Genomic DNA, 12,676 nt, shown 5'->3' with positions numbered 1-12,676 from the left:
GCATTTCACTTTTTTCTTTTATAATCATTGTGATTATAATTATGTTTTTGGGACATGAAGGTTTGATTTGATTATGAACTCGAGGATATTGTGAATAGGTGAGTTCTTAAATAATTCGTAGCCCTAATGCAACTAATTCAGATTGAGAAAAAATGAGACAGATGATGGCTAAAATGTGAGAGAAGACTTCAATGTGGTCAAATAGAGAAGAACAAGAATAGTTACTGGAGAAGAAGGAATGTCGTGAAAAATATATACTATACTGATATAATTGAATACATCATACAGAAATAGGTTGGGAATATACAAATTGGTATAGCTGGTTGGGATTAAGTATAGGAATAAATGCAGAAAAGAAGGAGTGGAAGGAATAATTCCAATAAATATAAGAAATAATAAAACAATATAAAATCTTATAGCACCCTTTATTTAAAAAAAAACTTTAAAATAGTTAAACAACTAATTTCGGTGATATCACACTATCGTCAGGTTATAAAACAATAAGTGAGAGTAGTTTTATAACCTGACGATAGTGTAATATCACCGAAACTAGTTGTTAAACTATTTTAAAGTTTTTCAAAAATAAAGGGTGCTTCAAAATTTTATATTGTTTTATTACTCTAAAAAGTAGCCCATGTGAATGGAGTGTTTTTATGTATGAAATACTATGGAATGAGGGGTCAAGAAGAAGATAAACTGGAGAGAGAAAACAAGAAGAAAAATGAGATGGAGAAGAAGAAAACGTGAAGAAGGAGAAGAAAAAGATTAAGAAGATAAAATGACAAGATGAAGAAGAAATGGAACGAGAAGGAGAAGAGAGAGAAGGAAGAGAAGAAAGAATAAGGAGAAAACAAGAGGATGAAGTGGGAGAAGGAAGGACAGAAGGAGAGTAAGAAGTTAGAAGTTGGGAGTAAACCCAAAAGGACCGATGATAATGGTATTACTGTACAATGCTCTTTTGAAGTTGTGTTAGGGGGCGGAATTTCAGAAGGGGACTGATAGTGGTTTTATTGCCCGGTTGGATGGGGGGTTGACGGAAGGGAAAGGGGGTACAGGATCAGGGTGCAGAGTTCAATGTCACCCAATGGAAGTGGTTGGTCTCTTAGCGCCACTTTTGTAAATGGTGGTAAGAGTTATTCCGCAATATTATTGCAAACGGAATTGAGGAATCTACAAGATTTGGGGACCTTAAGACACCTCCCCACTTGAACACCCTTTGCCCTGTAAGCACCCCCCCTGTTATAACCCCCTTGTAATAACACCCCAGCACAGCAATTCCGTCAGAAAGAGCTAGAAGCATTTAGAGTGACTTGCCTGTTGCGCCTAGTCTCACTTGAGTCAAGTCCTTCCTTGATATCGTACAATATTTCTCTGAAAGCATTCTCTCTCTATTTTCGAGACTGTTCTTCCTTTTTTCGCTTGGTTCACCCAACAAGAAACTTACGTATATCGAGAAAAATGTAGTTTTTGTGAAAACCTGCGCCGATACACAGTAACAGTTCAAATTAAATTTTATTTCAATCTCGATTAAAACCATATCAAGTCTCATTTGATATTATATGGTTAATTTTGTGTTCTAAGGTGCGTACAGATATACGCGCCGCGAACATAAGCAATTCACTTTTAATCAGCTGATGCCAAGCTTTTTATATCTGTATCTTACCGTTTCTGTAAAAATACAGATATAGTCAGCTGATTGAAAGTGAATATGCTCATGTTCGCGGCGCGTAAATCTGTACGCACCTTAAGACACCAGCTGATTGAATTCAGTTTAAGCTTTGACTGTTCAAACGGCCCTAAAGCTGCGGTTACACCAAAGTTATCAACAAAATGTTAATAACTTAATCCTTATAGATTCTATTAGTTTGAACGGAACTTGGCAAACACATATGTTCATCATGTGTATGATACGTTATGTTCAATTAATAGATTCTATAAGGATTAAGTTATTTATGTAAACGCTGTAAACCCAGCCTAAGGACGGAAAAATGAACATTTTGTTAATAACTTTGGTGTAAACGCAGCTTTGGGGCCGTTTGCACAGTCAAAGCTTAGTCTGAATTCAGAGTACCTATCTTAAGCTTTTTGTATTATAATAAGAAACTCTTTCATTGTACTTTTTATGCTAACCTGAGTGACCAAGAATTCATTCAATACATCGAGTAGCCTCATAGCCACCCATAGTATTAGAGGGTAATACTATGAGAGTAAAAAATACTATAATTATTCAATTCATTTATCTATTTTTATTTATTTATTTATTTACAATGCAAATGACACTAATGTAATAACATTGAAAGATGAAATAATAAGGTAGTCCTTGTGCTATTCTTCTCCCAAATTTATGTGACAAAGTCCAAGATAAGGTTAGAATTTCACGTGTACAATTTTTATAAAATTTTAGTCCTAAATAAACATTAAAACTATAAATTTTTAGATGGCTTGAATTAATAAATTAACTGGAAATATTCCACTCAATTGCCACTTGTAACGAATAATATTGAGTTATTTAAGAAAATTTGGAACCATTCAAGAAACACAAACTTGTAAACACTAAAGCTCAGCTGACATGAGCTTTAATGATTATATTCATTCAATACATCGAGTAGCCTCATAGCCACCCATAGTATTACAAACAGGTGGCTATGTAAGCCTGCATAATTCTTGCGGGAAAAAAACAAATGGATTCAATTTTCATTATTATTCTTTCTCCAATATTGATAAAAAAGTTCAAAAATATAGGTTATTGAGTCACATTCTATCATTGAACGATTTACATTACAAAACAGAAAAATAAACAAATTTTGAATGTATTTGATTGCTGTTTCATTAAAATTATTGTATAATGTTGATTTATTGTATAATTTAAATTGTATAATACTTATTGTATAATGTTAAATTATTGTTTATTGAAAATCCTTGAATTCTATTCGATTTTTTATCAAATCATGAATATTTTACATGATAGAGATACAGTCAAGTGGAATATCTGTACTATTACAAGGTAAAAAGCATTAAACCGAAGGTAATGGGTCTTGGACCACTATGGGTCTTCTTAGACTAAGTGGAAAGCATCATATTGCATAAATAAAGCATCTTTTTCTGAGGTTGATTCCAAATTATGCCCAGGGCTTGAACACAGATGATGGAAGGGATGATGATGTAGAAACAAAAGTCAAGTGGAAGAAGACGTAGAAGAAATTATTCGGATGAATATGGGATACTTGATATGATCAAGAAGAACATGAAATAGGGAAAGAAAGGACTGAAGTTATTTGTATTTTATTTCATTATCATCAATAATACTATCATATTATTGCATCTAAATTTGAAAATCTACTCCGTGAAAATAATTGAGGACTTAACATATTTCGGACTATGTGTAACCTTATCTAAATTTGAGAGAGAAATAGCACACGGTTACTTTATTCTCTCTCTCCCTATAATTTTGATGATGTACTTATTGTATGAATCAATAAATTGTATATTATCAATTAGATATTGTGAAGGATATTATTCAGTTTATGTTCCATCTTTAATTGGAAGCTTTATTCAAAGTTGAAGTTTTGTTTTTGTGTTGAAGTTTTGTTGTTTGCTGTATTTGTGATTTTCGAGAGGGGAATAAATTTATTTATTTACGTTTACAGCTGCCGAGTGCTATCAACTCAGTTGGCTCAGAAAAGCTGACTGTGCATGATAATCACAAACCATTCTTCACCAACTGCTCCCGTTATCAGCCGTCTGTCAAAGAGGAGTCGGAACCTGGTGTCTTTGTATTCCAGGTGAGCAATTGCTATCATATTAATTGCTATCATATTTAATTGCTATCATTCTTAATTGCTATCATATTCAATTGCTATCATATCAATTGCTATCATATTTAATTGCTATCATATTCAATTGCTATCATATTTAATTGCTATCATATTCAATTGCTATCATATTTATCTATTTATCCAGAATCATAATACTTCTAGGAAAGTACCACAGGCTGAAGCCCAAAACGGTCCCAGTTCTAATTTATACAACAGTCACATTTAGATTTTGTCACTTTCACATAATTCTTTGATATCAATTTGGATTGAATTTATGTGTGAAACTTCAATTTGGAATACTCTTGTATACTCAAGTAGTTATTGTGTAGTTATCTTGGTGTAACATAAACATAAGTAGCGAAAAAATAGCATAAGTGGATATCCCATGCCCCAAAGTTAATATGATATCGTCTAGTCGTATGATATCAGTTTATGTTCTAAATTTCAAGCCGATCTCTGTCAACTACTGCCTATTATTACTGTTTTGGCCGGGTTAGAGCTTAAAGGTGCGTAAAGACTTTTGCTCTGCTCCGCAACCGAAGGTCACTCGAGCAGAGCGATTGATGATCGACCGGGGAGCAATAGTGGAACGCGAGAAGAGCTAACATCTCCAGTAACGTTCATGATCGGTGCGACTGCGGAGCGATGGCGGAACGAGGGCGGAGTGATGGTGGAACGAGGGCGGAGTGATGGTGGAACGAGGGCGGAGTGATGGTGGAACGAGGGCGGAGTGATGGTGGAACGAGGGCGGAGCGTGCGCGGAGCGGGTTGGAGGCGCGTATATCTGTACGCAGCTTTAGAACGACACAGTATGAGAGCTACCAGCGTCACATATATCCACGAAAACTAACTAATAGGACTATCAGCTTGAGTTAACAGTGAAATTTGGAACATAAACACCCTATACTATGGGATATCTTCTTATGCTACCTTTTCTCTATGGTAATAATATTGTTCAATAGTAAAACAACTTTTTTGTCATTCAATTTCAGCTGTTTTCCATGCAAGAAATCAAGCCGGTAAACAGCTGTTTGCAGAACAAATAAACATATGCTTCTCATTACAGCATACTCTACTGTAATGAAATCATAATATGTTTTCATTACAGTCGAGTATGTTTCCTAGTTCCGAGATAGGAACTGCAAAACTGCTACAAAAAACGGCCTTCAGCGCTCCAGGTGGAAGTTTTGTTCAAAAATCACAGAGTTACTGATTCGGAATTTGTAAACTAGGTTATGTTTATAGAATACATGTAGTAACTTCAGCACAAGCAGATAATGTTTTCTATTTCCCAATTATTCTTCTTCAGATTATTATAAAAAAGTTTACATTCTTTAGACATGAATGTTTTGAATAAAATTCTAGTCTCGGCTAGCGCTTCGACTACAAACATCATTCTTGCCCTGCAAACGGCTCCTTCCCGCCCATGTGACGTAAAATACTATGCTTTGAAATTTAATTGGGGAGACTTGTGTACTCAGAATAGTTATTGTGTAATAGCTATAGCTTATTACAATGTGTAATTACTATTGTTGTGTACATTCCTCATCGATTTCACGCTAAAATCTATTCTCTATCAAATATGTTAATGTCTCAGGTCCCAACCAGACTCAAGTACTGGAAAAATGAAACAAATATAAAAAATTGGGTTTTATTCAGTCAGAGATCACAGAAATAATATTTATGACTCAGTTTTGACACACAAAAACAAAATTGGAAAACTTGAGTGTTGCTAAATTTCTCACTAATATTCTAAGACTGATTTACATGGCGATGAACAATGTTAATGATGATGATGATGATGATGATGATGATGATGGTTCTGGTGAAAATCATAATCAGAGCGCTTAAAGCGACAATTGTTTGCTGATGATATTATTGACACATCCTGATGAAGACAGGGTCTACATCAGCCACTGATATCAAAATTGACTGGAGCTGCTCGGATAATAATCGCTTTTGAGAGAATTATGCAGAGAGAGAGAGATAGATAGATAGATAGAGAGAGAGAGAGAGAGAGAGAGAGAGAGAGAGAGAGATTGATTGATTGATTGATTGATTGATTGAGTACTTTATTTATGTAGATTACAATATATACTGGCTTATACACTTATATACAATAGCTTACAATACATCAAAATTATAGATGAATTTACATAATATAGACTAAGAAAATAACTATTGAACTGTATATGATATGAAAAAGCAATTTGTAATATAATAATCATATTGTTATGCATCTACATAAATTGGCGGAGCTTTGGACATATCAATGTCCATTCTTTGGGAAGAATATTAAAAATATCCTCCCCACTAACTCTCTACCAAAGAGAGAGAGAGAGAGAGTGAGAGAGGTGAGCGAGATAGAGTGAGCGAGAGAGAGTGAGCGGGAGAGAGTGAGCGAGAGAGAGATGAGAGAGATAGAGCTAGAGGAGTGTATGACTGATAGATTGAACATGCACTTCTGCTCGTCATATCAATAATATGCCACAATACTAGTCTACCAATACAGCTATGACCAATATATAGCTATATTGCAATGCTAGTCAGTCATGCAATTAATCAATTGACTAATGAATTACTCATTTTACTGATACTGATAATTAATACTCGAGCTGCATTACCGATTGTAACTGATAACATTGATTGGCATTGATTGATTGCACTTTATTCAAGGCAGCTCCTCCAAATCCATACATCAATCACAAATCGGACAGTTAGTCTTTTGTCAATCAGTTTTGGATTTTGCAAATTAATTTCATATGAGCAGCATATTTGACAATATGATAATGAATTTTTCGACTCGCCTTCTGAGCATTAATTTGGAGAGATTTTATGCCGTAAGAGAAACACAATGTGTTCTTGAATGTCATTCAGCAATGCGACTTTCCTTAAACTTAGCTTAGACTTGCCTTTAGTGTAACAAATTTCTACTTTGAGAATTTATTCCGTATGAGCAGTAAATTTAGTAATGAAACTTGCCTTTTGTGTCTGAGAATTAAAGTCAAATCTGCAGCAAGTTCAAATGTGAGTCTTCTCCACTTTTGATAAGAAAACAAGGATATTGTCAAATTCCACTAAAAAATTTATATTGGCAATAATTTTTTAGTGAAATTTGACAATATCCTTGTTTTCTTATTATGGAGAGATTTCACAACATCACCATCAATTCTCCACTTTTATTGTGCTGAGGGTGATGCACACAGAAGCCCCAGACTTGTGCCAGTACTAGTTTCTTGTTTTTTGAATAGATTGTGACAGGTTTCAGAAGTTTTAATGAGTTAGTTCTCCACCACTAAAGATAAATCAAGTTCTAGAATAATATTGATAGTTTACTAGAAAAATAAATAAATGTTTATTTCCCAAAAAAACTAAAACTACTACATCAATTACAGAAAATATTAAAAGAAATAAAAAATGAAATATAAAATACTAGTAATTGATGGTGATTACTACCAACAACATACAACTCCATACAATAGAGATAAAACAAACATCATTAAAAATCTGTAATTGGACTCCTGTAGAGTTTACTAGAGATTGATTATAATTCTTTATCCATTCAATATTCAACAAAATCTTCAACATCATCACCTTTACTACCAGTCAGCTTATCCTTAATAGCAGCAGTTCAACTCATGTTCAACTCAAGTTCAACTCATGTTCAACTCAAGTTCAACTCATGTTCAACTCAAGTTCAACTCATGTTCAACTCAAGTTCAACTCAACCCGGGATTAAAACAAGCTTTAGTCGCATTTATCATAATGTGCTACAATCTGAGTTTAAACTACTGATCTAAACCTGGTTGGAGCATACAGAAACTTGATACTTATTATCAAACACACAGAAATAATCAACTTCCACAACAAAGGATTATTTCTAAATATGTAAACCACACACTTATTTGCATAAATGACAGAAGGGTTACAATTATTCGAGGAAACAATCCTTAGAGTGCACTCAAACAATTTGGCTGAACTATGAGTGAGTCAGGTTCACTCTGAACTGTCAGCATGGTTTTAATAGGAAGTATTGATGTTAATTCATGAGGATTGCTGACAGAAGCACCAGCTCACCATCCATTAAACACATATAAGAGCCAGCTGGAAAGCAGCAAACTATGAAATTTGTGAGTTTTGTCGGAGCGAGCGTAAGCTTAGTTGGAACCCTAAACAAACATGGCGGAACCCTGTTCGGCTGCAACGGCTCACTTTTCGAGACCTGTTCATCATTCATGATGTTGGAATCTAGTGAAGTTGGCTCAGTTGTTTTACAGCACTCGTAGTCACTTTCGCACTCACACTCGTGCCAACTTTCGTACTCACACTGACCTACCTCACTCACTCACTCACACAGCAGTGAGTACTCGGTGTTACTTCAAGTGGCAGTTATCCGGTAACAGTTACTTGAATGCATAACAGTTCCGTTGCTAATTGAGACATGTATAAGGTTGAGAATAGTTTGGTAGCATTATAATATTATAATACAATGGTAGACTAAATTCTACCATTTAGATTAGTAGATTAAATTCTAATAATATTATAATAGAATGATAGTAAATTCGTATGGATTTTGTTGGTGGGTTGTGCCTATTAAATTCTACAGTAGATTAAATTCTAATAATATTATAACACAATGGTAGTAAATTCGTATGGCTTTTGTTGGTGGATTATGCCTTGCGGGAAGGTCCCACCACCTGAATATACTAGTAGTTCTGTGAACAGTAGACCTCGCGCTCAGTAAGTTACATTGACCTGTTGTTATGTTTTCTCAAAAATTAATAAATAATTTATCAGTTCAAATGTCTAGAAAAAATCCTAAATAAACATAGAGCTTTCTGTCCTATCGTACCGTGACGTGTCGTCCCGGAGGAATATGACTGAGTGTGAGCGCTGTTATCAGGTCTGGCTGCAACTGTCTACAACGTTAATGGAAAGATAATAAAATTATATTTTCAAGATGTTTGATGTTTTTGAACGGGTAGTATTATAGTCAACTGTCTACTAACGTTGATGGGAAGATGATACATTTTCAAGATGCTCGATGTTTTTGAATGGGTATTATAGTCCACTAGACAGCTGATTCATGATGAATAATTATTCTAAAGTCTGATTTTTACGGTAATGTTGGCGTTCAAAGGAGACTCCTTTTCCTTTTGTATTATCCTTAAAATGCAAAATTTCAAAAAACCGTATGTATACGTCGACGCGAAATTCAAAAAGGAACATACCTGTCAAATTTCATGAAAATCTATTGCTGCGTTTCGCTGTAAATGCGGAACATAAAAACATAAAGAGAAATGCAAAACCGTCGACTTGAATCTTAGACCTCACATCGCTCCGTCAATTATTTAAGCCGTCAATGAGCTTTACGACTGTCTTACTTCAGCCGGGACCGACACTCAACGTGCCATCCGATAACCCGGGAGTGATGTGATTAAAAAACTTTTGGTAATGAGAGGGTTTGAACCCGGGATCTCTATGCTGCTACGCAAGCACTTTATCCACTAGACCACGGATCACTCTGGCAGATTTATTATTACAGTATTATAGTATACAGTAAAGAATATACTGTACCTCTAAATAGCTTCTCTAGTAGATAATACATTTTGAAAGTTAATATATTTCTATTGGGAAATTATATCTATTACAGTATACGTCCTTGAATGGTTAAATACCACAGGTAAAGATATAACAGTTGACGAGAACTGTTACTTTGATAATATTCGAGAACGTTATTACGTACTTGGTGAAGACTTAGCTTGTATATGGTAACATTAGTGTCTCGTTAGTGCTAGTTAGTATCCTATATTAGTGTTAGTGCAACACTTGGGGAACAGAACTTACCGAATTGTTGGTGTGAGGCACTGGTGAGGCAAGTTGAAAGTAAGGCACTGGTGAGGTAATCTGCAAGCTGCAAGTGAGGTACTGGTGAGGCAAGTTGCAAGTGAGGTACTACACCTTTTCCAATTTTATTTTAGAAATTATCAAGTCAATTTGAGAAAGTATCAATTGTATTTGAGAATAGTAAATTGTAAATCACTATAATAGTAATTGTTAATAGTAATTGTAATTTACTATCATAATAGTAAATCACTTGTAATTGAGAGAATGTCAGATGTAAATGAGAATAGTCAATTGTATTTGGGAAGTCATCATATGTAATTGAGAATAGTGAATTGTATTTGAGAAATCGACAAATGTTAATGAGAAGATATCAGTTGAAAATGAGAAAATTTTCCAATTGACATGTCGTGGCTCTTCTGTAGCCTACAGTACAGGTTTGATTTGAGCAGGAAGGATACTGTACTACGTACACAGTATTCCAATTACTAAAATAGGCTTGGCATGGGGGCAAATTAATATTTTCAATGGTGGAATTATTTCCCTTTACTGTTTACGAATGATTAATGAGTATCATTTCTATGTATGTATTGGCAACACGACTTTTGTCTCCAAAACATTATGTGAAATATTTCACTTGATGAAGATCAAATTCTCTATGTTCAAGGCGCAATTTAACTCTATCATCAATCAATTGAATCTCTTGATCAAGCAATTCGGCAATTCTTCAATGGATTTTGGGGCTTGAAAATGATTTGTTATTTAAAAACTAAACGTTTTATTGGAATATAAAATAATATTATCATATTATTTTTCATGATACAATTATGAGAAATATAGCCTAAGCACTGGTTTTTTAAAATCATTTCCCAATTACAACTGACAACTTTTCGATTTCAAATCGTATGTTCTCAAATTGAAATGATACTTTCTCAAATAAAATTCACTATTCTCATCTACAAGTGATGACTTCTCAAATACAATTGACTATTCTCATTTACATCTGACGTTTTCTCAAATACAAATGACTATTCTCAATTGCAATTGATACTTTCTCAAATACAGTTGGAAAAGGTGTAGTGAAGCAAGTTGCAAGTGAGGCACTGGTGAGGCAAGGTGCATGTGAGGCGAGCTGCAAGTGGGGCACCGGTGAGGCAAGGTGCAAGTGAGGCAAGTTGAAAGTTGAAAGTGTTGCAAGCTGCAAGTTAAGCATTGGTGAGGCAAGTTGCAAGTAAGGCACTAGTGAAGCAAGTTGCAAGTTGCAAGTGAGGCAAGATGGAAGAGGCAAGTTGCAAGTTAGGCATTGGTGAAGCAAGTTGCAAGTGAGGCACTAGTAAGGCAAGTTGTAAGCTGCAAGTGAGGCTAGATGTAAGAGGCAAGTGATACAGGATGTAAGACGCAAGTGTTGAAAGTTGCAAGCCGCAAGTGAGACGCTATTAATGCCTGCAGCCCTTCTGCACATAACAAACTCAAGAATCTGAAAGTTACCCACTATACAAACGTAACTTGCCTCTAAATTATCATTATACTCGGCAGCATTTAGACTACACTTTGTGTGTACATTATTCTACACAGATATTCAAATTTATCGCACTTACACTAAACATACAATAATATTATGCATGCATATTCAGACCCTCCTAAAACAAAGGAGCTACATCGCTCCTGAATTTACTACAGTAGAAGATGAAACTTCTATGATTGTTTTGAGAGGTATTAATAGACAAAATATCTAGAGAGGGTACATTTAGCTAAACTGAAATCAAAGTTTTAATATATGCAAGAGTTGTATGTTCTAAGAGCTCGTCTCCTCAGACTAAACGTCTTCATCATTATATAAACTCATATATACTAGTAGTTCTGTGAACAGTAGACCTCACGCAGTATTCTCATCCACAAGTACCTGATTGAAACTATATACCTTATGGAAATACAGCAATAGACTGGCTTCTCCACACATCTGTGTAATCACTTGTCAGCTGATTTATGATGAATAATTCTATAGTCTGATTTTTAATCTAATATTGGCGTATGAAGGAGGCTCCTTTTTCCTTTTATATTATCCTTGAAATGCAAAATTTCCAAAAACCTTGTATATAAGTCGACGCGCAATTAAAGAAGGAACATACCTGTCAAATTTTATGAAAATCTATTACCGCGTTTCGCCGTAAATGCGCAACATAAAAACATATAAACATTCAAACATTTAAACGAGAAATGCCAAACCGTCGACTCAAATCTTAGACCTCACTTCGCTCGGTCAATTATATAAACTCATGTTATTTAAATTATCCACTGCATACTGCTGTACATTGCTGAAAGTTGATTACCCTGATCTACTTTCAGCCTACTCCATTTTAATAATCAACGATTTGATTTTATTTACTTATATAATTATATTACTTTATTAATTTTCTGTTTCTTTCTTAAAACTTCATATTAATTGAAACTTTCTCAATATTTTCATTTATAAATAAATCTTTAGTTGAATTAATGAAATTAACGTTTTGGTAGAGAGTTTGTGGGAAGGATATTTTGAATATTCCTTCCGAAGAATGGACATATTGAAATGTCCAAAGCTCCGCCAATTTATGTAGATGCATAACAATATTATTTATAATTATTCAAATTGCTTTTTTTCATATCATATACAGTTCAATAATTGTTTTCTTGGTCTATATTATGTAAATCCACCTATAATTTTGCGGTATTGTAAGCTATTGTATATAATTCTATAAGTCAGTATTTATTGTAATCTACATAAATAAAGTACTCAATCAATCAGTCATTTGATATCTAAATTATAGAGAGGTTTTGAGAGAATACCTATTTTTCTACCTAAATTGTAGGATATCAATAGCTAAATGAATAAAAATATGAAAAAATAGTAGCCCAAAATGGAGAGGTTTGAATTCACCAAGCGTAAACTGAAATCAAAGTTTATTCAAGTTTCAAGTTTTGTTGTTTACATCAGCAATACAACAAAATACAAAACATCTCATCAGAAACCTATAACT

The 12,676-nt window shown here is 34.2% G+C and overlaps 1 protein-coding gene across 3 annotated transcripts in view; it reads left to right on the top strand.

The window, feature by feature from the left end:
• Positions 1-12,676, top strand: part of LOC111049323 (DE-cadherin) — a 477,993-nt gene that overhangs the window by 408,449 nt on the left and 56,868 nt on the right. For all 3 annotated transcript variants that reach the window (XM_039426678.1, XM_039426677.1, XM_039426676.1), the window contains one exon: positions 3,648-3,782. In XM_039426678.1, the coding sequence (XP_039282612.1) occupies positions 3,648-3,782 (135 nt within the window). The remainder of the gene's footprint in view (positions 1-3,647; positions 3,783-12,676) is intronic.

The sequence above is a fragment of the Nilaparvata lugens genome, chromosome 4 (assembly GCF_014356525.2).
Source record: "Nilaparvata lugens isolate BPH chromosome 4, ASM1435652v1, whole genome shotgun sequence".
Lineage (NCBI taxonomy): Eukaryota > Metazoa > Arthropoda > Insecta > Hemiptera > Delphacidae > Nilaparvata > Nilaparvata lugens.
This window is presented reverse-complemented; position numbering and strand designations above follow the sequence as displayed.